The sequence below is a fragment of the Euprymna scolopes genome, chromosome 30 (assembly GCF_053919585.1).
Source record: "Euprymna scolopes isolate OS-2025 chromosome 30, ASM5391958v1, whole genome shotgun sequence".
NCBI lineage: Eukaryota > Metazoa > Mollusca > Cephalopoda > Sepiida > Sepiolidae > Euprymna > Euprymna scolopes.
Genome location: NC_136511.1, coordinates 51,818,360 through 51,842,163, shown reverse-complemented (window position 1 = coordinate 51,842,163; position 23,804 = coordinate 51,818,360). Strand labels below are relative to the sequence as shown.

Below are 23,804 nucleotides of genomic sequence, written 5' to 3'. Positions count from 1 at the left end.
CACCCTTTAATTGCCATTGCTCCCAGGTACACTCTGACCCGGAGTGGTAGTACCTGTTAGGGTCCCAACTATAGGTTAAATAGAAACCGACTTGAAAAAAACCCCAAAACCCCCAAATATCTTCTATTAAAAAACTTTTCTTCAAAATAACTGGATTTGGCATTAAATAACCTGAAAAGGGTTGATATGCCGTAAAACAAAAACAACCAACCAAAAATGTATTTTGGGATGTGCAAGGTATTTTATTCAAATTTGTTTGAATAGGGATAAATCACTAATAGTGAATATTCTATGACATAAAATAAGCTGAAATTATATTATTGCACTAGCAGTGAATACCACAAACCTACAAGGCATTGTCAACAAGGTCCAAGATGAAGCAGGTCCAAAAGTTTATGTTCATTAATCTGTAACGTGCGTAACTATATCAATACTAATAAAACTCCAGACATGCTCGCTCAGACATATTAAAAACCTACAAACGTTTTTATCAACCAAAAAGAGATAGCTATAGTTGAGAACTTCACCTACTTAGGAAGTATGGGCTAGGAGTTACATTACAAGATAGGTAAGGCCTCAGCAACATTTAGCCAGCTCTACAGGATGTGGAAAAAAAAAAATCACCCTTAGATCTAAATTAAGATTTTATAACAGATCGACGAATATCTGGGAACGTGCACCACCACCAATAATATCAAATGGAAAAGTGATCGTGTTCTATGACAAAGATATGCAGGCGGGCAGATACATAAAAGACAAGGCCATCAAACCAGATATAGTAAGATGGAACAAGCCCGAAAGAACTGCGCTCATTATCGACGTCACAGTCCCAAATGATTTTGGCCTTAATAGAGCTGAACAGGAAAAGATAACAAAATATCAGGACCTAAAAATGATCTAAAAACGACATGGTCTCTGAACGAAATAAACATTATACCAGTTGTGATAGGAGCAATTGGCTTAATAAAAAAGAATCTTCAGAAATACTTAGAAGCAATCCCTGGAAGACCAAGCTGTAACAAAATACAAATAGCAGCCATAAAGGGAACAGCATCTATTCTTAAAAGAGCCCTCGGATATAAATTTAAATCATAACAGAATCAAGTGTTAGCTCCAGGAGGGAGCCCCTTGATTTCTTAAAACTTACTAAAGTAAAATAAATCTATATAGAAGTGATACTTGGCATCTCAAAATCAGCCAAGAAAAAAAAATTAAATGCATTTGATTCCAAGTGCTTTAGAAAGATTCTAGGGATCAAATGGATTATTAATTAAGAGCTAGAAACTAACCAACAGGTAGTATCGTCAATAATTTGTAAACGATATCTGGGCTGGCTCAAACATGCCTTAAGATTGGTTCCAGAAGAAAATTGCTAACCAAGTGCTCCAATGGATCCTTGATGACAAAAAGAAGAAAAGAAAGACCAAAAATGAACTGGAAGCATGTCAAGAGAGATTTGATTGCAACGGGAAGAATCTGGAGGGATGCTGTGAATCTAGCTTCAGATCATAAACAATGGTATTGTACTTTAACTGCCTCATGTGTCGCAGAATGCAGTTTTCTAAGTCTGAGTAAGTTTAATAAAAACACTTTTAAATACTTACAACACACAAATAAATAGGCAGGGAGGTAGAAAAAAAACTTTTACTGGCTTTGGTAACAGTTATTTGTTGAATATTAGTTATTGTTTTTATCAGTTTGTTTTTTTTTTTGTTTTTTTTCTGTTGGTTATTCTTAACAACCGCCTGGATAAGTAATAAGACTTAATTCCCCAAAAAACCAAAGAATCACTGATATGGCAAAAAAAAGAATCTTTTAAATACATACGCGGTAATTCTGTTGAGGACTGACCGATCTGGAATTCCTTTGTGAATCATCCCAGGTCGTACCGAATAGAGGCGACTTCTTTCTGCACTCCAGGACGGCACCCACAGAGGCTTCGTATCATCTTCTGGATCAGCATAGCTTCCGGTGTCGGGTTGAATGCTGAGGTAATGGTCAAAGTTCTTGTCTATGGCTGTTACAGAGAGGGAAGACTCCTGGCGTTGGCAAGGGTTGCGCTTTCGCCGACGTTGGTGCCAAAAGAAAGGTTGGGCTGTATTAGGATTTTTGGGTACTTTCGGGCATGGGTGCAACACAAGCACCTTTGGTTCCAGCGCAATGGCAGACTGATTCTTGCATTTTGGCATCGCATCTGTTGATTAAGTTGCAAATTTCCAAAGACCTAAAAAATGATCAAAGTACACAGTTTATCGTCTCTAACAACAAAAAAAAATCATGAATAAATAAAAAAAAAATGACATACGGAATACAGATCGTGCTTAAATAAAAACGTTATTATTTAGAAAGCCATTCTTAATATGGGGAGGGAGAAGCTATTTTTTTCAAAACTATTCTGTACTTTCGCCTAACAGTTTATTAAATAAGAAACTGACATATGGAATACGGACTGTGGTGAAATAATATTGACATATTTATTTGGAAAATCTGCAGAGTCCTATTCTAGAAATTATATAATTTCACTTAAAATTATAGTGTCAGTGTGGTGGGAAAAGAAACATAATAATCCCGAATTTTATGGTGAAGCAAGCGTTGCCTAATCCCTAACCAAGACAATGCATTTATGTATTTATTTTGAAATTCTAATGATCCATCTTCTAATACTGAATCCATTTTTCTTAAAATTATTATGGTCTTCGTGGGAAGAGAAATTAGGTCATCTATGTTGTACAATACCTGTTGAGAGTGTGTTAAATTGTTTCCTATATATTAACATTACTCGTCAGAGGGTAAGTAAAATTATTTAAAATCTGTGTTGTACATTACCCATACTAGGAAAGGTAAAATTATTTAATATTCGTGCTGTTAATTACATGTCCTAGGGAAGTTAAAATTATTTCATGCATAATTTGTGTGGTCAAAATCGCCTGTTCCTTCTTTCATTGGATTATTTCAATTATCGATACTTATTGAAGAGATTCTGATACAAAACCTATCTAAGAACATTGCCAGACACATAAAATACCTTTGTGTGAAATTTCATAAAAATCGGACCAGCCATTTTAGAGTGTATAGGGAATGAACTCACACACAGACACACACAAAGTTCCTTTTATATAATAGTAGAGATGTATATGTATTTTTAAAATTTTATACTTGCATTGTGTTTTTATGGTCAGATGGACGTTCTGTATTGTATGATATTTCGAGATAATTTCCCTTCCTCAGATATGTGTTCAATTTTAGCTCAAACGTGCATGTAAAGGGTATTGTAAATGTGAGCAGTTTTGCAGAAATTGAAAAGGACCTAAAATTAGTTAATTTTTTTTAATCTGATATTATTCAGTACTTGTACCGTTTAATGAAGACATTAAAAAATGAAAATATTGTAAAAAGTTTATATTGTACGTATCCGTTATGATATGAAGTTCTCTGAAAAAAATAAAATTCATTTAATTTCATGAAGTATTTTTTTTTACAGCGAAAAAACAATTTGTTATGATACCGAGCAAAAGTGGCCCTGTCGGTGGGGCATTAGAATACCCCTGCAGAAGGTAAAAGTCCTTCAATGGGGGTCCTGGATATGACCTTAAACTATATCCAGTGGTGAGGCCCCAACTTGTGGGCTTTGGAGAGTGTGGAGTCACCCTTTAATTTCCATTGCTCCCAGGTCCACTCTGACCTGGAGTGGTAGTACCTGTTAGGGTCCCAACTATGGGTTAAATAGAAACCGACGTGAAAACAACAAATATATTCTATTAAAACAATCTTTCTTCAAAATCTTTGGATTCGGCATTAAATAACCCGAAAAGGGTTGATATGCTGTAATACAAAAACAACCAACCAACCAACCGAGCAAAAGGTTCGATTTTTGGAAAGAAAAGCTAGTATTAAAGATGGAGAGGGAGTGTCGTCGCTTTAAACTGAGTTATCTCCCTGTGGCATGTTCAAAATATTCAAAGATGTCTACCTTCAACGTGCTGTCATAAAAACGTGTTTTTCCGCTGTAAAAAAAACAAAAAAACTACTTGATCAAATTAAGTGAATGGTTTTTTTTCAGAGATCTTCAGTTCAAAACGGATGCGTACAATATAACCTTTTTTTGATATTTTTATTTTTTATGTCTTGATTAAACTGTACAAGTACCTATTATTCCTTAAAATTAATGATGTAGAGCCTGTGTTAATATTCATTATTATTTTATTTTTATTTCATTTTATTTATTTTCTTTTTGAAATAATTTTCACCTCAAGCAATGCACACTGCCACTTATCGCATATAATACGAGACTGAGGAAAATTGAGCACCGAGATGTCTGTTCACATTACATTTAAACTTGTGTAGGTTGGTACAGTCAGGGAAATAGTAAACAAGGAGGGGATTCCAAAGTCTAGCAGTTCGAGGTAGAAAGTTTTTATGCCTCAAGTTCTTTATATCTGCAAATATTTATTTATGAAGTTTGATTTGGTTGTTTTGTAGAGGTTTATAATTAGAAGATGTACCCGGCGTTTCCCGGTATTAAAAATAACGTTAAATTCCTTAAAAAAAAAAAAAAAATGAAATAAAAAAATGAAAACAAAAAAAAAAGAATCGGAAAGAAACCGAAACAGGTGCATGCAAGTACTATGGTTTTTCTAAACAGTTCACTTCTTGTAAGTAAAAAAACAATTTTTTTAATAATCGAGCTGAAATCGAAGCCAAAACCTAAAGACAGTGAATTAAGTACGGTAACCATTAGACCAGCTAGCCAAGATCAGTAAAAAAAAAGTGTTTTCAAACCTCGTGAAACAGTTGACAAATAGATAAAAATCCGATGACCCTCACCAAAGTATCAACTTTTCAAATTTTGGTTCTTATAAGTCCTTTTTTTTTTTTTTTCGGATGAAAATCGATTAAAAAGTTTTCTTGAATTCCCTATATACCAAATTTCAAGTCTGTAGATCAAAAATTCGTTGAGTATATAGGTTGAGAAGTGTCTTCTCTCTCTCACTCTCTCACATACATTCTTATTTTTACAGATATATAGATTTTCGTATATTTAGAACTTTACATTTTGTTTAAGTTTTACTTTATTTTCTGATTTCTTAATAACTGAATGTTGAAATCACTTAAAAGTTCATCTTAAGTGTTTTTTCCTGCTCTCATCACCATACGCATACGCTTATTAACGACACAACACATCCATTTCATGACCCACAAAAAAAAAAAAAAAAAAAATGGCAACCTGGTAATCATGAATCAAAATAAAGAAAACATGTTGACAAATATACACACGACTAGCTGACGAAAGCTTTGACAAAATAACCAACTTAACAAACGTATTGAAACGTTAAACAAATCCTTCAAACGATCAGTCACGGTCGACAAAATTCTAACACAATACATTGAATACTACCCTACCACCGTCTATACATTATACGGCTCTACCTAAGACCCACAAACCAAACACGAACCTATTGTTTAACAGAGTTACCTATGGAATCGCACGCATAAGTCACTACAAAACTATTTACTCCCTTTAGTGGGTAACAACTAGCCTCGCTACTTCTCCATTTTATTGCCGAGAATGGAGAGGCCATTTTGTTTTTTTTGGGGCACTTGTCATTAGAATTATAGTGTTAAAAAAGCTTCAACCAGAACTTACTCCCATACTTACGAAACTGTTTAAGCGTTACCTTAAGGAGAAGTGCTTTCCGACACCCTGGAAAACCTCATCAGTATGCCCTGTATTTAAGAACTCAGGTGATAACTCATCGCCCTCTCAGTACAGTGTGTCATGAGTAAGTTGCTGGAATCCATATTAAATAGAGAAATAGTCAACCACCTCAGCAGAAATAACCTTCTTAGTGACACGCAATATGATTTTCGTTCTGCAAGATCTACCGCAGATGTGCTAACGGTTATATCTCATAGGATTATCAAATCTCTTGACAAAGGCTTCCTTTCCAGGGCAATTGCTCTTGACATATCAAAGGCCTTCGACAAGGTATGGCATAAAGGCCTACTTCACAAGATCTCCAGCTACGGTATAACTGGAAATATTCTCTCTATCATTAAATCTCTCTCTGATAGGCTCATAAGAGTAGTGGTTGATGGACAAAAATCAGAGGCTCATAGTATTAATGCTGGAGTCCCTCAAGGGTCCATTCTAGGCCCAACTCTCTTCCTGATCTACATCAATGATCTTCCTAAACACATACTTAAATCATTCGTTGACATCTATGCTGATAAAACGACCATCTACAGAAACACATCAAAGGCTGTAAATGACAAAGCTCTCTCTGATTCTCTCTCCTCTGATCTCGAACGAGTGGTTCAGTGGGGGAAGATGTGGCTGGTTACCTTTAATGCATCTAAAACCAAACTCCTATCTCTACATCATCAACGCTCTGATCCTCATCTGGTTTCAATTGAAATGGATGACTCTCGTCTAGGAGAAGCCCCATGTTTTGACAGGCTTCTGGGCTTGACCTTCACTCCTGATCTGAAATGGAACACTTACATCAAGTCTGTTGCCAAGGTCGCTGGAAAGATGGTGGGATCCTTCTACCGCTCCAGAAGATATCTCACTACTGATGCAATTTTCTATCTATATAAAAGCCAAGTACGTCCAAGGATGGAATACTGCTGCCATATCTGGGCAGGAGCTGCTAAAAAAAGCCTATACTGCCTTGACAGAGTACAAAATAGACTTTGTGGCTTAGTGGGGGATGTCCTTTTCTCTTCCCTGCAGCCTCTCTCCCACAGAAGAGACGTTGCAAGCCTGTCTTTGTTTTATCGTTATTTCTATGGCAGGTACTCGTCTGAGTTCCAATCTCTGGTCCCCCCTCACCAATATTTTACAAAAAACACCCGTCTAGCTGAATGCACTGTCAAAAATTTTCTCCACTCTTTATCTATGCCTAAATCAAAACGTAGATTCCATGAACAAAGCTTCTTTCTTAGAACTGCACGTATGTGGAACTCTGTTCTGTCTGCCTGCTTCCCTCCTGACTACAACCTGGATGTCTTCAAGTCCAACATAAGCAAATTCCTAATGAACCGCCCCCTTAAGTAGACACTCTAAATATCCACACTAACGTACTGTACTTACAATAACTCTTATCCCTGAGTGGCTTCCGGGCCTTGATAAGTCGTGACCACCTTGTAAAAAAAAAAAAAAAAAAGTAGTTTTTATTTTGCAGCAAAAAAAGAAAACAATTTGTTATGATACCGAGTGGCTTCCGGGCCTTGATAAGTGGTGACCACCTTGTAAAAAAAAATTTTAAAAAAATGCTAGTATTATATACTGTATATTACTTTTATTCAGATATGTTTTTCATATGTAATCGCCTTAAAAAGTAAAATCTCATTTTTTATGTTTCTGTATTTTGGTGGGGTTAGATACTGAAACTTCGTTAAAATGACGCACAAGATAGGAAGAGGCGTTTGAATAATTCAAATACTGAATCTCATTTTCATTTTTTACCACAATACGATGATATAATGATTAAACACATTGATGAGGTTAGCTTCCATCGGTTATATTGAAGCGGTTAACTTCCAAATGACTGCCAAATTTTATCAACCTGTTTTGGCTGATTTGTGAGATATTTCATCTAACCTGTTTTTAGTCTAAGACAGTGGCAAAAAATTAACATAATAATCACAACAAAGCATACCTCTAAAATTCGACAGAAATTTTATTCTTTCTTCGTTGCAAAAAAGGAAATGTCTGATTTGCCTCTGAATAGAGCTGGTAATCTATAAATCTAAAAGCGAAAACGTATGTGTGTGTTCGCTTTTTCTGTATGTCTACAAAAGGCTTTTTTCAGAGAAGCTGTCGGTCGTTTCACAACTTTTTAAAACTTTTTATATCATATAAATCGTAATATCTCACAGTTAACAAAGAAGCTCGCCTGTCTATTTAATTTGCTCGGTTTCGGGAAGATAAATATTCAACATTTGTCGCTCGTCGCATGTGGGTTAGTCTTTTTCCTATAACATCTTGGGAAGCGTTCCTGCCTCGCAGTCAAACTTGACCTCATTAACTCATTAAAACGGGCACCTGCTAAATCCAAGTAATTAAATAAATTCAAACATGTTTCTGTTAACATCTCGCGCTGGGGCAATGGTTAACGTCACGCGTTTTTTTTTCACACTTTAATTTACAACTTTGCCTCAACGGTTCGGGTTCGATCCTCATACTTACTTTTTTTAAACCCCCCCCCCACACCTCCAAACACCCGGGCAACGCCGGGTACCCCTCGCTAGTAACCTTGAAAATAGTTATTTTATCTTCATCAGAAACTAGTATTCGGATACAGCACTGTTTGAAGATCGGATTAATTACAATCGTTGAAGGGGTTGGTATAATGTCTTCCGATGAAAAGATTCAATTCTCGACTTGAGGCGACATTACAGAAGTTCATAATTAATGTTCATTTGAGTAAAAAGTCATTAATGACAGGTCGATAATTCTGACCTTAAAAAGATCTCTGGTAAACATATAAAATAATAACCTAGCCTAATCATTTAGTCTTAAAAATAAAGTATCAAGGAGACGAAAAGTTAAATGCGCCCAGAAAGAGTTGAGTTCCATCCTTCTCATTCGGCTGTCTTACTGGAACTGCCTGTAAAGAGAAAAGGCAAAGCCCGCCAAGCTCATCGCTGGCGGTTAAATCATCGACCAATTTGATTGGTCTAAACAGTGGGTGGCCAAATCAGCCAATGAATGAGAGGCTTACTTATAATTGTAGAATTTCTCACAGATTTTTCAAATGGTGATAGAGTAAAATAATCCACTGCACTAATTAGTTTTCTGATTTTTACGCATTTGTTTTTATCATTTTTATTTTGCACATATTAATTAACAACCAATAAAATCAGTGTTTTTTTTTAATTAATAATGAAATCGAAATACATCACAAATTAGACATCGTAATGAGTTCTAATCTATACTATTAATAAAATTCTAAATGTTTGTTTATTTATTTATGTATGTGTGCCTATATATCAATAAAACTTTCGAACGGATGCACCGAATTGAAGAATTCTTTTTTTCTCTGAAAGGTGTGAATCCCTAGACTGTCCTCATCTATATATGGTTCGTAACAAACAACGCCGAGTCACACAGAAAGTCCGAAATAATGTTTTTTTTTTGGGGGGGGGGGCGTTTTGTAAACTTGTGGAAAAAGTTATCTGCCCATGTCAACAGAATTTAGCACTGTCTGTATAGAGTCGCGGTAACATCCTTCAGCATACGGACAGGACTTGTGGCGCAATGGATAACGCGTCTGACTACGGATCAGAAGATTCCAGGTTCGAATCCTGGCAAGTTCGTAATAATTTTAACCATCATTTTATCCAAAGTTTACTCATTATCCTTACCCCTAGTTAGGGTATATTTTTTTTTTCAGTGATTTTGTTTTGTGCATATGGGAATTTCCCATACTCCGAGTTCACAGGATAATCGTTGATGGTAAGACGATGTTGAGTGTACTCGATTTTGTGTTTGACTCAGCATTGTATGTGCCGACGCGGCACAGCCGCTAGTATAAAATATTCCTGAAGAAGTTGTTGATTCAACGCTGTCTGAGGTGGGGCGTATTGTCACCCAGACTTAAGGTTAGTATAGAGTTAAGGAAGAGTATTTTTTTTTTTTGTAACAATAAATGTGCATGGTGAACTAATTCAAAAAGATCAGAAAACAAATTGATATTTAAAAATAAAAAAAAGGATACCATTGCAGAATAAGGACCGTGCTATTTTATTTATTTTTCTTTTTTTTTTAGGATTTTCAAGTTGAATTCAAGTTTTGCGATATTAAATTTCAATTGTATAGGTGAAAGTACATATCAGTTAACACCCTCCTCTCCCCATGTTAAGAATTGGTTTCTAAATAATAACGTTATTCTGCGTAAGAAGTACCTAAAAAGAAAACACGAAATGACATACGCAGCAGCAACAACAAAAACAACAACAGCAGCAGCAGCAGCAACGGCAACAACAACAACAACAACAATAACAATAGCAATAATAATAATAATAATAATAATAATAATAATAATAATAATAAATTTATACGTTGGATTAAATTGTCTTATATGAGGAAATCCCTACATAGGCTTTTGCCCTTGGCAGAATGGAAGAAACCCAACAGAATTACAACAGGTTCAGGTTCACACGACCCTGGTGTCTAACTCTGTCCCGTGGGGAGGCATAGTAAATAGGTACAACAGGTTCACCTTTTTAACTTCAACGTAAATTTGATAAAAGCAAAAAAATCCATATTGCACAAGAAGTGTCATCTTCAGCTATCTGCAACTATGGGCTGGTAACGTCCCCGAAGGGATAATAGTTCGTCTTCGATAAACGCTGGGTAGAAAACTTCCACTGACGAAGAACTGCGCAGGTTGAAAAGCTGTGATATCTTCCAAGATCGATACTGCAAGACTGTTAGTCTCGTGAGGTCCTCTGTAGATTCAGTCCAATGGTGGACAAGGCAAGTCAGACAGTAGACCTTAATTTCGTCTTTAACAGATATTAATTTGTAATGAAGAAAGTAAATAGATTCACAGAGCACAAAGCGTGCAAGAATATAATAATTTGCCCAATATAAGGGCGGTAAACCGTCTCAAAGTAACAAAGTAATTTAGATGCTTCGAGTTTCGAGTGAGAATTCGAGGTCCATTTCAAACTGCGTCTTTTTTTAATTCTGGTGATATGAAAAGATAATTTTGGCGCCAAGAACATCCTCGGCAGTTAGTAGTAACGTGCAATCTGATTGGTTCAAACAAATCCGTGGGCAGACGAACCGTCCAATAAAGAGCCTGCTTATTTCTGCAGAATTTCTTACACGTATCACCGCTTGGAAAATCAGACAAAACTAATTCGATACAATACATACAATTCGACAGCCAATAAAAGTATCAAATTAATCACAGTAGAAAAAAGTGTCAATGTTTATTTAGAATTAGATATACTTAAAAAAAAAAAAAAGTAAATAAATAAATAAATAAATTACGTAATTTATTTATTTATTTATTTTAACGAGTACGTAGTACGTACTCGTCACCGAATGAAAATGTCATATTACAAACGTAAATTGATCAATTAGTTTTTTTATGATTTTTATCGATTTTAATAGAAAACTGTAGTCATTAAAAAGCTCAGTAGTTCGAATTGAGTTGTCTCTTAATTTATAAAATATGGCGGATCAAAACATAAAATTGGATTTTTTTGGTTAAAAATAAGGCACTTCCGCATGTCAGTGACATATTAGCAATAGAGACGAGTTATCGACCCCTGTTCTTCGAAAGAGAACTGACGTCTAGGGCCATTTTGTGAACCTTAAATATAAACAAGTGTTTATAATAACGCAAAAATATATAATAAAATAAATAACAGACAAATATGAAAATCGAAGCACTTATTGTATAAAAAATGTATCAAAATATAATTTTAATGAATTAATATAATTTTTTTTTCAATGAGTGATTCAAAACTGAAAATAAAATAATAAATAATAAATATAACACAAAACATTTATAGATTGTTTTTAGAATTATTTGTTTTTGGGTTTTTTTACGGTAAGGTTGTAATTAAAAAAAACATGAAACATTTATAGAGATTTAAGAATAATTTGTTTTTTATTTTTTGTTTTGTTTTCTGTACAGAAAAATTGTATAAAAATGTTGTCGGAAATTTATCTTGCTTCCAGATAAATTCGACGCTAAAGTAACTAAGCTGAAAAAAAAAGCATGAAACAAAGGAGGGGGGTAAAGAATGAAATATAAATGTCTTACTTTAAAACGAAGAAGAAACTTTATTTACAATAAGTTGCAAATTTTTCCCTTTGCGGGCATTAAACTTAAAACGCCAATGTAACATATAATGAAAAGGTAACATGTAATGAAAAAATAACGACACTGCTGGTTCTTATAAAGAAGTTGTGCGTATCCATTACGAATACAACAAGAATATACAAAATAGTACTATCTCCCATTCACACTCGCATATGAAGTTAATTTCAGGAGCGTACTCACAATTGAAAGCCTGTCAGGCAAGTGGCCTTTTTCTTTTTTTTTTGTTTAAAGTTCTTTGAGAATTTTCCTTGTCCTGCGTGAAAACCGTAGACACACATGTATTACAGGAGCAAGACCTCGTCGCTTGTCCGGATAGGAAATTCCATAATACCTTGTCACGTAAAAGATATTTTCTTTAAATTCCACTCCTTGTAAAATAATAATAAAATAAATACGTGCAGGACCGCAGCTACGTAGTTAATTTCCAGAAGCCTGTCTCGTCACAGCCGGGTTTACTTCTTTCAAGGAGGGCTCTTCAAAATTCCATCTTGAGCGCCGGGCAAAGAACACGGTCTCTCTCCTCGACAGCAGAATTTCAAAAGAGGGCGAAATACGCGCTGAGCTCGTGACGTTATCACAGAGCTAGCATTTCTCTTTTCTCCAAATTGAAGGGAGTTTCGTACAAACCGAAAATATACGAAACTAAAAAGCATAATGGATATAAAACACAAAAAATCATATATAAGAACCAGATAAACAATAATAAATGTAAACAGGGGGGATGCACCATTATGGGTACAAAAAAAATTCCAACATTCTCCCCCAACAGGAAATGGCAGTCAACCTATAGTTGGATGACACCTGTAAAATTTACAATACAAATTTTTTTTATATATATATACTACACAATGTATGGTCAGGAGCTCTCCAGGAAACGCATATTAGAACAAAAAACAGAAAAATTTAAAGGCTTATTCTACAAAATTTTACATGAAAACATTCATGTTTAAGGTTAGAACAGAGAATATTCTGCCAGGTAATCAACCATTAGCATATAAGAGTAAAGGCTTGAGAAGTTCACTTACCATCCACCCTCCTCATCCTTATATTATCTCTGGCGAACATCAAAATATCTCAGCTCCCTCGTAACCACAAGAGCCCAGTGAGATCAACACCGGTGCTACAAGAGGGACGAATCCAATCAACCCTACGCTTGGACGAGTTCTTCAACTCGTTGAAATAAAATAAAACTGCAACCCAAATTTTGCACAAATTATTCAAGGCAATTGCAGTTTTAAACGCTTTCATAGCTATATACATATAGCTAAACAAACAAAGTTGAGTATAGGTGTCAGAAACACCTAGGTAGCTTGAGATGTAATATTTATGGAAGACTCCTATCAAGGAGAGATCCAATCTTGTGTTCAGCACTGAAACAAACATCTCAGCATTAGAAAAATCATTTCTAACTAAGTATAGGATGGTTCTGAGCGCCTCAGAAACACCCCTGGACAAATCAAGCTTGACTGCGATAGCTCTTGCAATACTGCAGTAAGCTACGTTAAGGCAGATCTCCACAAAATATTCAAAAACAAAAACACCTGCATGTGACTCCCAAGCAGGAACCGTCCTACTTAAAGGAGCAACTTCACAGAATGAAGGTTCTGCAAGTGATTTCTGCACAACATATCCTACACTCCCGTAGGAACTCGGAGAAGCTGAACTACACACCATGTAGTCAGCAAATTCAACAGGATCCCTCATGGGATTCTTTATCGAGTTACACTCAATCTGAATCTGGACGCCCCAGTCCAACTTGAGTTCACGTAACTCTTCAAAAACCATTCTCCTCTTAGTTTTTACACCTTCACAGGTGGATATAGTGCTTTCTGCTCTAGACCCTTGATGGAGAATTTCTCTCCCAGTGATAACATTAGCACTTAAAGAAGTGCACAAAGCTTGCACTTCCACACAGGATAGACTCCTGTCCTTCAACCACTGACCATTCTCAGAACCACATGACCGGAGTAATATCCCACCGTCATGATTAAGTTCCTCGGTATTCTGACAAGGTTGTGGAAGATAACCACTTATGCGAGTTTTCGAACTCACATGGTTAGAGGGCAAAACAATTCCAACATCCCATGGAAATCCCTCCATAAATTTCATAATATTCATGCCCACACTTAACAAGTCGTGGACACGAGTGGTATCATTCATGATACCTGGGAATCTCACTCCCAATACCTTCTTTAAAATACTACAGGCAAACTGCCCGCCAGAAAAATCGAACTTCAGCGCCTGACTACGCAGATCCTCTGAAGTGGCACTTGCAACACTGCTCTCAGACTGTGATGCAACATCTTCCAAGCCAAACTTGCCAGAACTCAGCGAACAGTTTTCAGAGTCTGGACATTCGGGCTTTGTAGTCGGAAGTTCGCCAAGCATCTCCCTAGGGGTTTCAAATATCTCAGGGTTGCACAAGGAATCACACTCTACACCATCTGCCAACCTCGAAAGAATGAATCGAACCTGGGACGAGAACACTACAACATTAACAGCATCCGCTTCTACTAGCGAACAGTCCACGTCCTCACGTAAGGAACGATCACCCAACAACTCTGTAATATCATCTACCGATGACAACCATTCATCGACATCGGCCTTCATCGTCATAAAATAAGGCTGGGGTAATTCCCTCTGCAACCGCAACAAATCCAAGACGGCGATAACTTTCCCCAAATAAAACTTTCGTTTCTTTACAAGGAATCCGGAAGAACGAGTGACCAACATCGTGCAGTGTTTTTCTTTTTCTTTCAAAAATATGGAATAAATCGAAACAAATACAAATAGGCGTTCGAGAATTATACACAAAAAATGCACACACAAAGGTTACAAAGATATTTGCATAAAATTCCTTCCTCATAGCACAAACAAAACAAGACCAATACAGCATATTTAGCCGTGAAAATATCAAGGGATACAATCCCCAGTTACAAATTAAAAGAGTCACTATGACTTAAATTAAAATTAAGTTAATTTAAAATTCAAACTTCTATATGGAAGTTAATTCACTGGAAATGAATAATAGCGTTAACACGCTTACAGCAATATCCTCACTGAATACGACCTAGGAAAAAAGTGGAAAGAGAGTTTAAATATACAACTACGTCGGGGGAGGGTACATGCCACTATGTCACATGTGTATCTTCAAAGGAATTCAAATAACCAAATGCAAATACGGGCTAAGAAAGAAAAAGGGGGCTTGTCTTTTCACAAACTCTTAGAATAACAGTCTGCAAAGCAAATGGGTATAAATTCGCTATAGAAAATAATAAATATCTTCAACGTATAAAATATTTCTAATAATGTTGTCCGGTTAATTCACAACCCGGAAACATTTAACACATGTGAGAGAACGCACGAGTTCATTAAATCAAATAGTGGAGTATATACTTATTCCTTCTTTTCTAATATATTGAGGAAAAATACCAACATATAACTAACACCGGTTTGGGACACAGCGTCTCTATTTACTAGGCTCCCCACGAAGGTATAATTAGATAAAAGTCGTTTCTTAAAGTGGGGAAAATCCAGCTTCCGAAAAATATCGAACACGCTGAATTAGGACGAAAAATAAAATAACCTCAGTCTAGTAGGATTTCTTATTCGCTGACTAGGCACAGAAAATACTCTAGTTTCTCCCACCGTAACTCGCAATACCCGTGGAAATTCAACTAAAGTAGGTAAAATATAAATTATATACCGAAGGAGGTTTACGAAATTTACAACTTCAATTCTAAAGAATAGAAAAAAGGAAAGTGTATACTTATTGCTTAATCTTTTTAAGAAAAATATTTATGAAAAGTTCGTAAAATATTACTCAGATATAAATAAAGACACTAGACGCACATAAATGCTAAATTCGGGAATTTTCATTAAGCGAAAGACGAATGTTGGAAACACTAAATTACATTACACGCTTTCTAAATTCCGGACATAGCAGTCCTCAAATATTTTAAGGAGAGCGTTAACAGACACGCTAAATTACAAGTGGGGAGGGAAGGCATCAATAAGACGTGTAGTGGACGAGTAAGTGATAGAAACGCGTCTCGAAATAGAAGGGGCATACGCGTCGTATCATACAATGTGTATAGTAACTTAGTTCGCTGAATTATTTGAGATAACTGACCACTTAGTTTGAAAAATATTCTGAAATAAGAAACATGAATTTACATAATACCTTCAAATAAAAGGAGTAGACTTATTTAAATGATTCTAAATAAGGGAAAATAAGTTAGGAAAATGCTTTTAAAATAACGGAAGCAATTTACAGTGGTCGAATGAATCTAAGTGACATTGATAGCGTCAGGTAGCGAAGTTAACAGGAATTTCAATAGGCTAAATTCAATCCTAACTTGAAAGAAAATGAATTAAAGTGTATCTCTATTAGAAAAGGGTACACGATAACGGACAAAAAAATGGCTAAATGTATTTAATATAAAGTTTGCAAAATGCATTTAATATGGGACAAAATTGGCCCAATGCTTTCAAATAAAAGAAATTTCCCAACTACTTACAAGAAAAATTTGCAAATTGTCGGGAAACAATTTGCAAAGTGCCCACAAATAAAGGCAGAAATTTTCTAAACTACCTTTAAATAAACGAAAGAAAATTTGCAAAATGTCGGAAATTTATCTTGCTTCCAGATAAATTCGACGCTAAAGTAACTAAGCTGAAAAAAAAAGCATGAAACAAAGGAGGGGGGGGGTAAAGAATGAAATATAAATGTCTTGCTTTAAAACGAAGAAGAAACTTTATTTACAATAAGTTGCAAATTTTTCCCTTTGCGGGCATTAAACTTAAAACGCCAATGTAACATATAATGAAAAGGTAACATGTAATGAAAAAATAACGACACTGCTGGTTCTTATAAAGAAGTTGTGCGTATCCATTACGAATACAACAAGAATATACAAAATAGTACTATCTCCCATTCACACTCGCATATGAAGTTAATTTCAGGAGCGTACTCACAATTGAAAGCCTGTCAGGCAAGTGGCCTTTTTCTTTTTTTTTTGTTTAAAGTTCTTTGAGAATTTTCCTTGTCCTGCGTGAAAACCGTAGACACACATGTATTACAGGAGCAAGACCTCGTCGCTTGTCCGGATAGGAAATTCCATAATACCTTGTCATGTAAAAGGTATTTTCTTTAAATTCCACTCCTTGTAAAATAATAATAAAATAAATACGTGCAGGACCGCAGCTACGTAGTTAATTTCCAGAAGCCTGTCTCGTCACAGCCGGGTTTACTTCTTTCAAGGAGGGCTCTTCAAAATTCCATCTTGAGCGCCGGGCAAAGAACACGGTCTCTCTCCTCGACAGCAGAATTTCAAAAGAGGGCGAAATACGCGCTGAGCTCGTGACGTCATCACAGAGCTAGCATTTCTCTTTTTTCCAAATTGAAGGGAGTTTCGTACAAACCGAAAATATACGAAACTAAAAAGCATAATGGATATAAAACACAAAGAAGCATATATAAGAACCAGATAAACAATAATAAATGTAAACAGGGGGGATGCACCATTATGGGTACAAAAAAAATTCCAACAATGTAACAAAATATAATTTTAGTTTGCACGGTCTTTTAGAAAAGGAAGAGTTATCGACTCCCTGTTCTTTAACTGACAAGTGACATCTGTCGGCGGCTCTTGAAACTAAAATACACACATTCACCTTATGTCACTGACATGCAGAAGTGTCAAAAATAAAACTGCTTCATCAATTTACATGGTTTCTGGAATATTCGTTCGGTGACGTGTACGTACATCATAAAGTTGTTTTTTTTAAAGAATTTTTCTGTTTTTTTTTTGTTTTGATGTTTGATACTAAATAAGCACCCAAAATGTAATTAAACATTAACAATAAAATTTCTCAAAAAAAAAAAGTTTAAATTATCAGTGTTGATATTAAAATCTTCAGATGTACAAAAAAGTTGTCAAAAACAACAAAAAAAACTCAACAAATATATGACAAATAAATGTTATCAAAGATAAGATAAGTTACTTTTCTGCCTAACTGAACCAGTTTTTAATATTTTTTATTCAATGCAAAATGGGGTTTGTATTACTGTACACATAGATTCGAAAAAGTTGTCAAAAAACAAATATATAACAAATAAATGTTATCAAAGGCAAGATAAGTTACTTTTCTACCAAACTGGATATATTTTTCGTGTTTTTATTCAATGTAACATGTTTATTCAGCTCGAAAACCATATAGTGTTTACCGATGTATTGGAAAATTCAAGATGGCGTCTGACTCTCTTTTTAACACGGTAAGTTTGGGAAAAGGTGTTATAAATAAAAAACTGGATAAAATACTGTTAAAACTCGCTCAATATATGTTACCGTGACATAGGTTGACATATATTCGGCGGGTTTTTAACCATATTTTGTCTAGTTTTTTTTTTATTTATAACACCTTTTCCCAAACTTACAGTGTTAAAGAGGGAGTGAGCGTGAGCGCATCTTGAATTTTCCAATACATCGGTAAACACTGCATGTTTTTCGAGCTGAATAAACATGTTACGTTACATTGAAGAAAAACACGAAAAATATATCCAGTTAGGTAGAAAAGTAACTTATCTTGCCTTTGATAACATTTATTTGTTATATATTTGTTTTTTGACAACGTTTTCGAATCTATGTGTACAGTAATACAAACCCGCAAAATGTTTATTTGGTTTGAAAAACAAGTACTATAGAAGACTATCGGAGAACAAGGAAAAAATGACCGCGATGTCTCTTTACATCTTTGAAGTATCGATAATCACTTAATAAAAATCAAACAAAATGGTGGTCGATACCCATCACATAAATGTCACAGTAACATTTATTGGGTGGGTTTCTACCACCATTTCCTTTTATTTCTTATTTTGAAGTCTTTGTCGAGACTTCAGACATCGTGGCCATTTTTTTTTTTTTCGGTATCGTTCGCTATTATTTGTTTTTTTTTTTTTGTTTTTTAATCGAATGAACGTTTTACATTGAAAAACACAAAACTTATTCAGTTAGGTAGAAAAGTAACTTACCTTGCCTTTGGTAACATTTATTTGTTAAATATTTGTTTGTTGACAACTTACCTCAGTGGATTGTAAAACAAACCCAATTATTAAATTCGTTAATTAACTAAAACAAATACCTGTTAAAGGTATTTAGTTTTCTCCCACCAGGGTCGGAAAGTGAGACGTCAGTGCCCCCTACGGGGGTCACTTTGTCTTGTAAAATGTGCCTGGACAGTCCCATTGGCATTACCCGGTAAGGGCGCCTCAAGCGATTAGCAATAAACTAAACCCTTCTCAAAGAGAGAAGACAAAGCTTAGGAGGATGGACCTCCTAGAATTGCACATGAACAGCATTACGCCGCAATCAACAAGGACTAGGTTATTACAGGAATGGTCTAATCTGAGATTAGACTAATCTCTGTTGATTTGAGGAGCCGAGGATTAAAATCCGTAGCTTGATTGAAAAAAAAAAAAAAAAAAAACTATTGAAAAAAAAAAGAAAGAAAGAAAGGAAAAAAAAAAAGATAAAAATAAGGAAACGTTCCCTAACCTCAGCTGATTTCGTGATGCAATTTCGGGGGTTTGTTGTTTTCTTGTTTTGTTTACCCAAAGACCGACCACATTTTCTTCTGTTTTGTGTGTCGCACTTTCTGAAAAGATCCAGCGGATTGACACGTTGTAGACGAAACCAGCTGACCATGTCGCGTATCTAAGGGAAGCGGCTTGCTCGTTACTAAGAGAAGCTAATAAGAGCGGAAGTGACGCACATCATATATTCAGTTCTACAAAAGCAGACTTAATTAAAAAGAAAGAAAGAAGACAACGAAGCAAGCGTTTATTAGTTATTTTAGAAGAAAAGGAAAATAGGTTCTTATGCACCTTTGTTACCGCGCTATTTAAAAAAAAATAGTATTTTCAAGTTAAATTCAAGTTTTACGATATCTTTTATATTAAATTAAGTGAAAGTAGAGAATAATTACAATGCACTTCTCCTTCCCATGTTAAGAATAGCTTTCTAAATAATAACGGTATCATTTCAGCACGGTGACAAAAGTGCACAAGTATCGAAAAATATAATAAAAAAGAAAATATTTTGTTGTAGATCAATACCTACTACTGTTACACGCTCCCACCTAAATACGAAATTCTTAGGCGATTATGTGTGAACACCATGAAAAACTTGTCGGAAAAAATGTAAAATTTAAAGGGGGGGGGTCAATTTTACGTATAAATTTAACGCAAAATGGTCTCCCAATTTGCGAGCTGTTCTAACGTTTTAGCTTAAAATTTTTAGGACAAATAATTTGTCTTTATCTTTGCGGTGTAAGATAAATCCTGTGCGTTTTCTTTCTTTTTTTTTTCTTATGGTGGTAGTGGTGGGGGTAGATTATTTTGGTTATTGTGGCCTCGTAGACCAACACAAAACCTACCTTAAAAAACTTGTTTTCTAGTGATTTTCGGGTGTGCTGAAAACGAATATCGCATTTGAAATTGGGGCCGCCCACTAGTTTCCACGATACTGAAAAGATACTTCTCTGTATGTTTCATGTCGTAATGTATTGCAGCGGCCGTATCCGTTCAAAACAGAAACAACGTAATGAATTTTCAAGATAATGAAGAGTTAATCTTTTTTTTTTTAATTAAAAAAGATACAACAATGGCCACTACGTATGATATAAGATATCGCATTTAAATTTTCTGCAAATAAGTAGTTTCCCGATATTAAGCAATGTAATTCTTTATGTTAGGAGTTGTGGCCATTGTTGTACGCGCAAGCACGCATATTTTTACTAATCATCATCATCATGACGGGCTCCTTGCCCGGACCAATGTGACTCTTCCTCTCCAGAGTTTCCTGTCTTCCATCAGTTGCCTCAGATCTTCAGGTTCACAGTTGGCGTCGTGTGCTATTTGTTGGATGTACGTGGATCTAGGTCGTCCTCTGCTTGCGCGTCCGTGTCGTGGAGTCCATAGCAATACATCACTCACCAATTCATGCTTGCTCCTCAGACAATGACCGGCAAATCGTAGGCGTCTTTCTCTGATGGTATTAGATATGGCAGGTAGATTGCCATAAAGTTGCTGCTTCGTGGGATGATTTTGCCAAGATATATTTAATATTGTTCTTAGCATACGGGTGTATGTGCCGTCTAGTTTTCTTTCCAATCTTTTGGTGAGTGTCCAGGTTGTAGCACCGTAAACAAGGACAGACTCTACCACTGCCCTGAAGAACTGCCTTTTCAGTTTGTCAGCCAGTCCCGAAGTCCATACTGAATGTAGCCCATCCAATGCGGTCCATGCTTTTGAGATGCGAATTCCGATATCTCTCTCTGTGGAAACTATGTTGCTGCCCAGATACGTAAACTTAGCGACTTCTTTCAGTGTTTATCCAACCAAAGCCCTGTAGACGCAACTCACACAGACAGGTGATATTATCCGAGCTATCGAAAGATTCAATATGACTCTAAATCAAACCAGAATTCCATTTTTACAAAAAGGTACAATAATGTCCACGACTTATAACATAACATTACTTAATATCCGGGAAACTACTTATTTGCGGAAAATTTAAATGCGATATTCGTTTTCAACATGCCCAAAAACCCACATAAGTCGTCATCTATTACATTAAGGGGACATGTCTGTGTGTTTGTGTCTGTGTGTTTGTGTCTGTGTGTTTGTGTCTGTGTGTTTGTATATCTGCTAAAAACTTTCGTCAGCCGCATCCGACAAAACAAACAAACAAACAAAAAAAGATAGTTGCCACTAGAAATGCAAACAATGTCTGTAAACAATTAGCATACATGAAAAGTCTATTACATAAAAAGCGAATGTCTGTATGTTTGTGTGTTTGTACATCAAGCTTAAAGTCAAAGAATAGGCAAGCGACCACTATGAATACGGTATTGTCAGAACCATCGATCCTTCGGACGTGTAATATCGTAAATTCAGAAAAAAATATTATTTTTTCTTCTTTAACGCAAAATCTGATGGGGGGGGGGGCACGTAAAATTGTCTTCTTCTAAACGATTTTTACATCTGCGTATGCGTAAACTGTTCAGCTATAATATAAAAACACCCTAGCATAAGCATTGCAATGGACCCTTGATAATCACTCAAAATTCGAAAATCAAACAAAATATTAATAGAATATTACATTTTCACACAATTGGTGATATTATTGGATGTGTTTCTTCGAGCACTTTGTTTAACTTTTCAATTTTTGAGCGATTATCAAGGGTTATGGCAACCATTATGTGTTTTGTTCGTTTAATTGAACGGTGTGGATCAGCGATATAAAAGCGAAAATTGTGTGTATGTTTGTGTGTATGTGTGTGTTTGTATATCTGCCAAAAACTTTCGACAGACACGTTGGACCATGACAAAATTGGTATCGTTTTAAAGCTCGCTCTCTCGGACGATAAATATCGAAAAATTGGCCAACATCATTAATTCTTTCACGGTCAACTTTTTTACAAGGAGGGGTCAGTTTTTACGCCGACATTTTTGCAAAGTCACCATACACCTTACATGACTAAGCTTATTTCGAACGGCAATGACGTCACGGTAGGTGCGGGGGGGGGGGCTAAGCAGTAGGCTTCTTTTCCTCCTTTACGTCATAGGTTTGAGCCTGCCTACCTGCTACTTTTTTTCCTCCCTCACACGGGTACTTGCTGATATTTTCATTTTTTATGGCGTTTTGAAACATTTTTTTAGAGCTCTGTTGATCAATACCCTTACCTCTCCAATGTGAAACTTAAGATTGATGTTTGTTGTCTTCCTCTGTTCTTTTTCCCCGGCTATTTTTCCGAACATCAAGCTTTTTTCCAATCCGTTTGCCCGCATTAAATGGACGAATTTATTGATTATATATATTACTTATTATAGGTATTATTTTCTGTGGTGCACATAAGTTAACCTGTATCTAAAATTAAAATCTGTTCTTTTAATGTAAGTTTATTTAATTAAAAAAGACGAAACCTCCATGTTTTTTATTGTGTTTGAGTTTGCAATAAGTGCTGATTCAAAAAGCTTTTGTCGAGATCTAGTTAGAATGAATTTGATGAGTTTAGCTTGTTTGAAGTTAAATGAATGACCATGCTTCAATGAATGTGAGAATGCATTCAAGGTATTGCTCTTATGTTCACAAAGACTTTTTTTAAAGTCCTCGTTGAGTTTCACCAACGTATATTTTGTGACAATTATGGTGTGGGACAGTATATATATTTGCATTAGATATAGGTTTGTTTGAGAAATGTTTTGTTGTTCTTAATGTTTGCTTTATAGTTTGTGATATGATTTGTATCATTGGAATTCCTAGTTTGTTTGCAAATTATTGTATTATTGGCGTGAGTGAATAAAAGAAGATGTCTGTTTATGAGATAAGTGGTATATATGAGTTTTACTTATTATTTCTGGAAAATATTTGCGTGACTTTTATCCTTTGCGTTTAATATAAAATATGTGGGGTTTGCAATGTTTTCAGAGTTTTTGTGATATATTTGAATCCTTCGTCCAGGTATTCTGAACTATAAATTCTGAATATACGTAGGAAGAAACCAATTATCATTCCTGTTTTTATTTTGTTAGTATGGCATGAGTAGAAATGTATGTTATCATTTTTGTGTATAGTTTTGCGATGAACTTTGAAGGATAGATTATTGTTGGATTTTATAATGAGTATATCTAGAAATTATATTGAGTTATTGTTCTCTGTTTCATAAGTAAACTTTACTATTCTCTATGTGCGATACTTACAAGTAAATATACCTTACATTTGTTGTGGTTGTGGTGTTTGGAGAGTCTAGGAGACTACTATCAGAAACTGTTTTTTTTTTAATTATTTATTTTTAATTTTCTTCCTTTGAAGATTGTAACGCTGGGTATGGGGCAGCCAAACATTGCCAACATTGCCTGCTGTCAACATTGTACTGCTTTTTATTGAAACCAAC

General features: G+C 35.4%; 1 protein-coding gene and 1 non-coding gene across 4 annotated transcripts in view; one reads left to right on the top strand and one right to left on the bottom strand.

The window, feature by feature from the left end:
* The window catches only part of LOC145254804 (uncharacterized), a 50,472-nt gene extending 30,909 nt beyond the window's left edge, over positions 1–19,563 (bottom strand). The window contains exons 1-3 of one of the 3 annotated variants that reach the window (XM_080113600.1): positions 19,403–19,537; positions 7,094–7,143; positions 1,828–2,224 (exon numbers count right to left, since the gene is read on the bottom strand). In XM_080113600.1, coding sequence (XP_079969726.1) covers positions 1,828–2,189 — 362 coding nt within the window. In that variant the 5' untranslated portion in view covers positions 2,190–2,224; positions 7,094–7,143; positions 19,403–19,537. Of the gene's footprint in view, positions 1–1,827; positions 2,225–7,093; positions 7,144–10,226; positions 10,277–19,402 lie in introns of those variants that run through there. The other 2 variants (XM_080113599.1, XM_080113601.1) reach the window with 2 other exon arrangements.
* Trnar-acg (transfer RNA arginine (anticodon ACG)) lies at positions 9,249–9,321 on the top strand. Its single transcript has one exon. It is a non-coding gene; the product is annotated as a tRNA-Arg (tRNA).
* Positions 19,564–23,804: the final 4,241 nt, after the last annotated feature.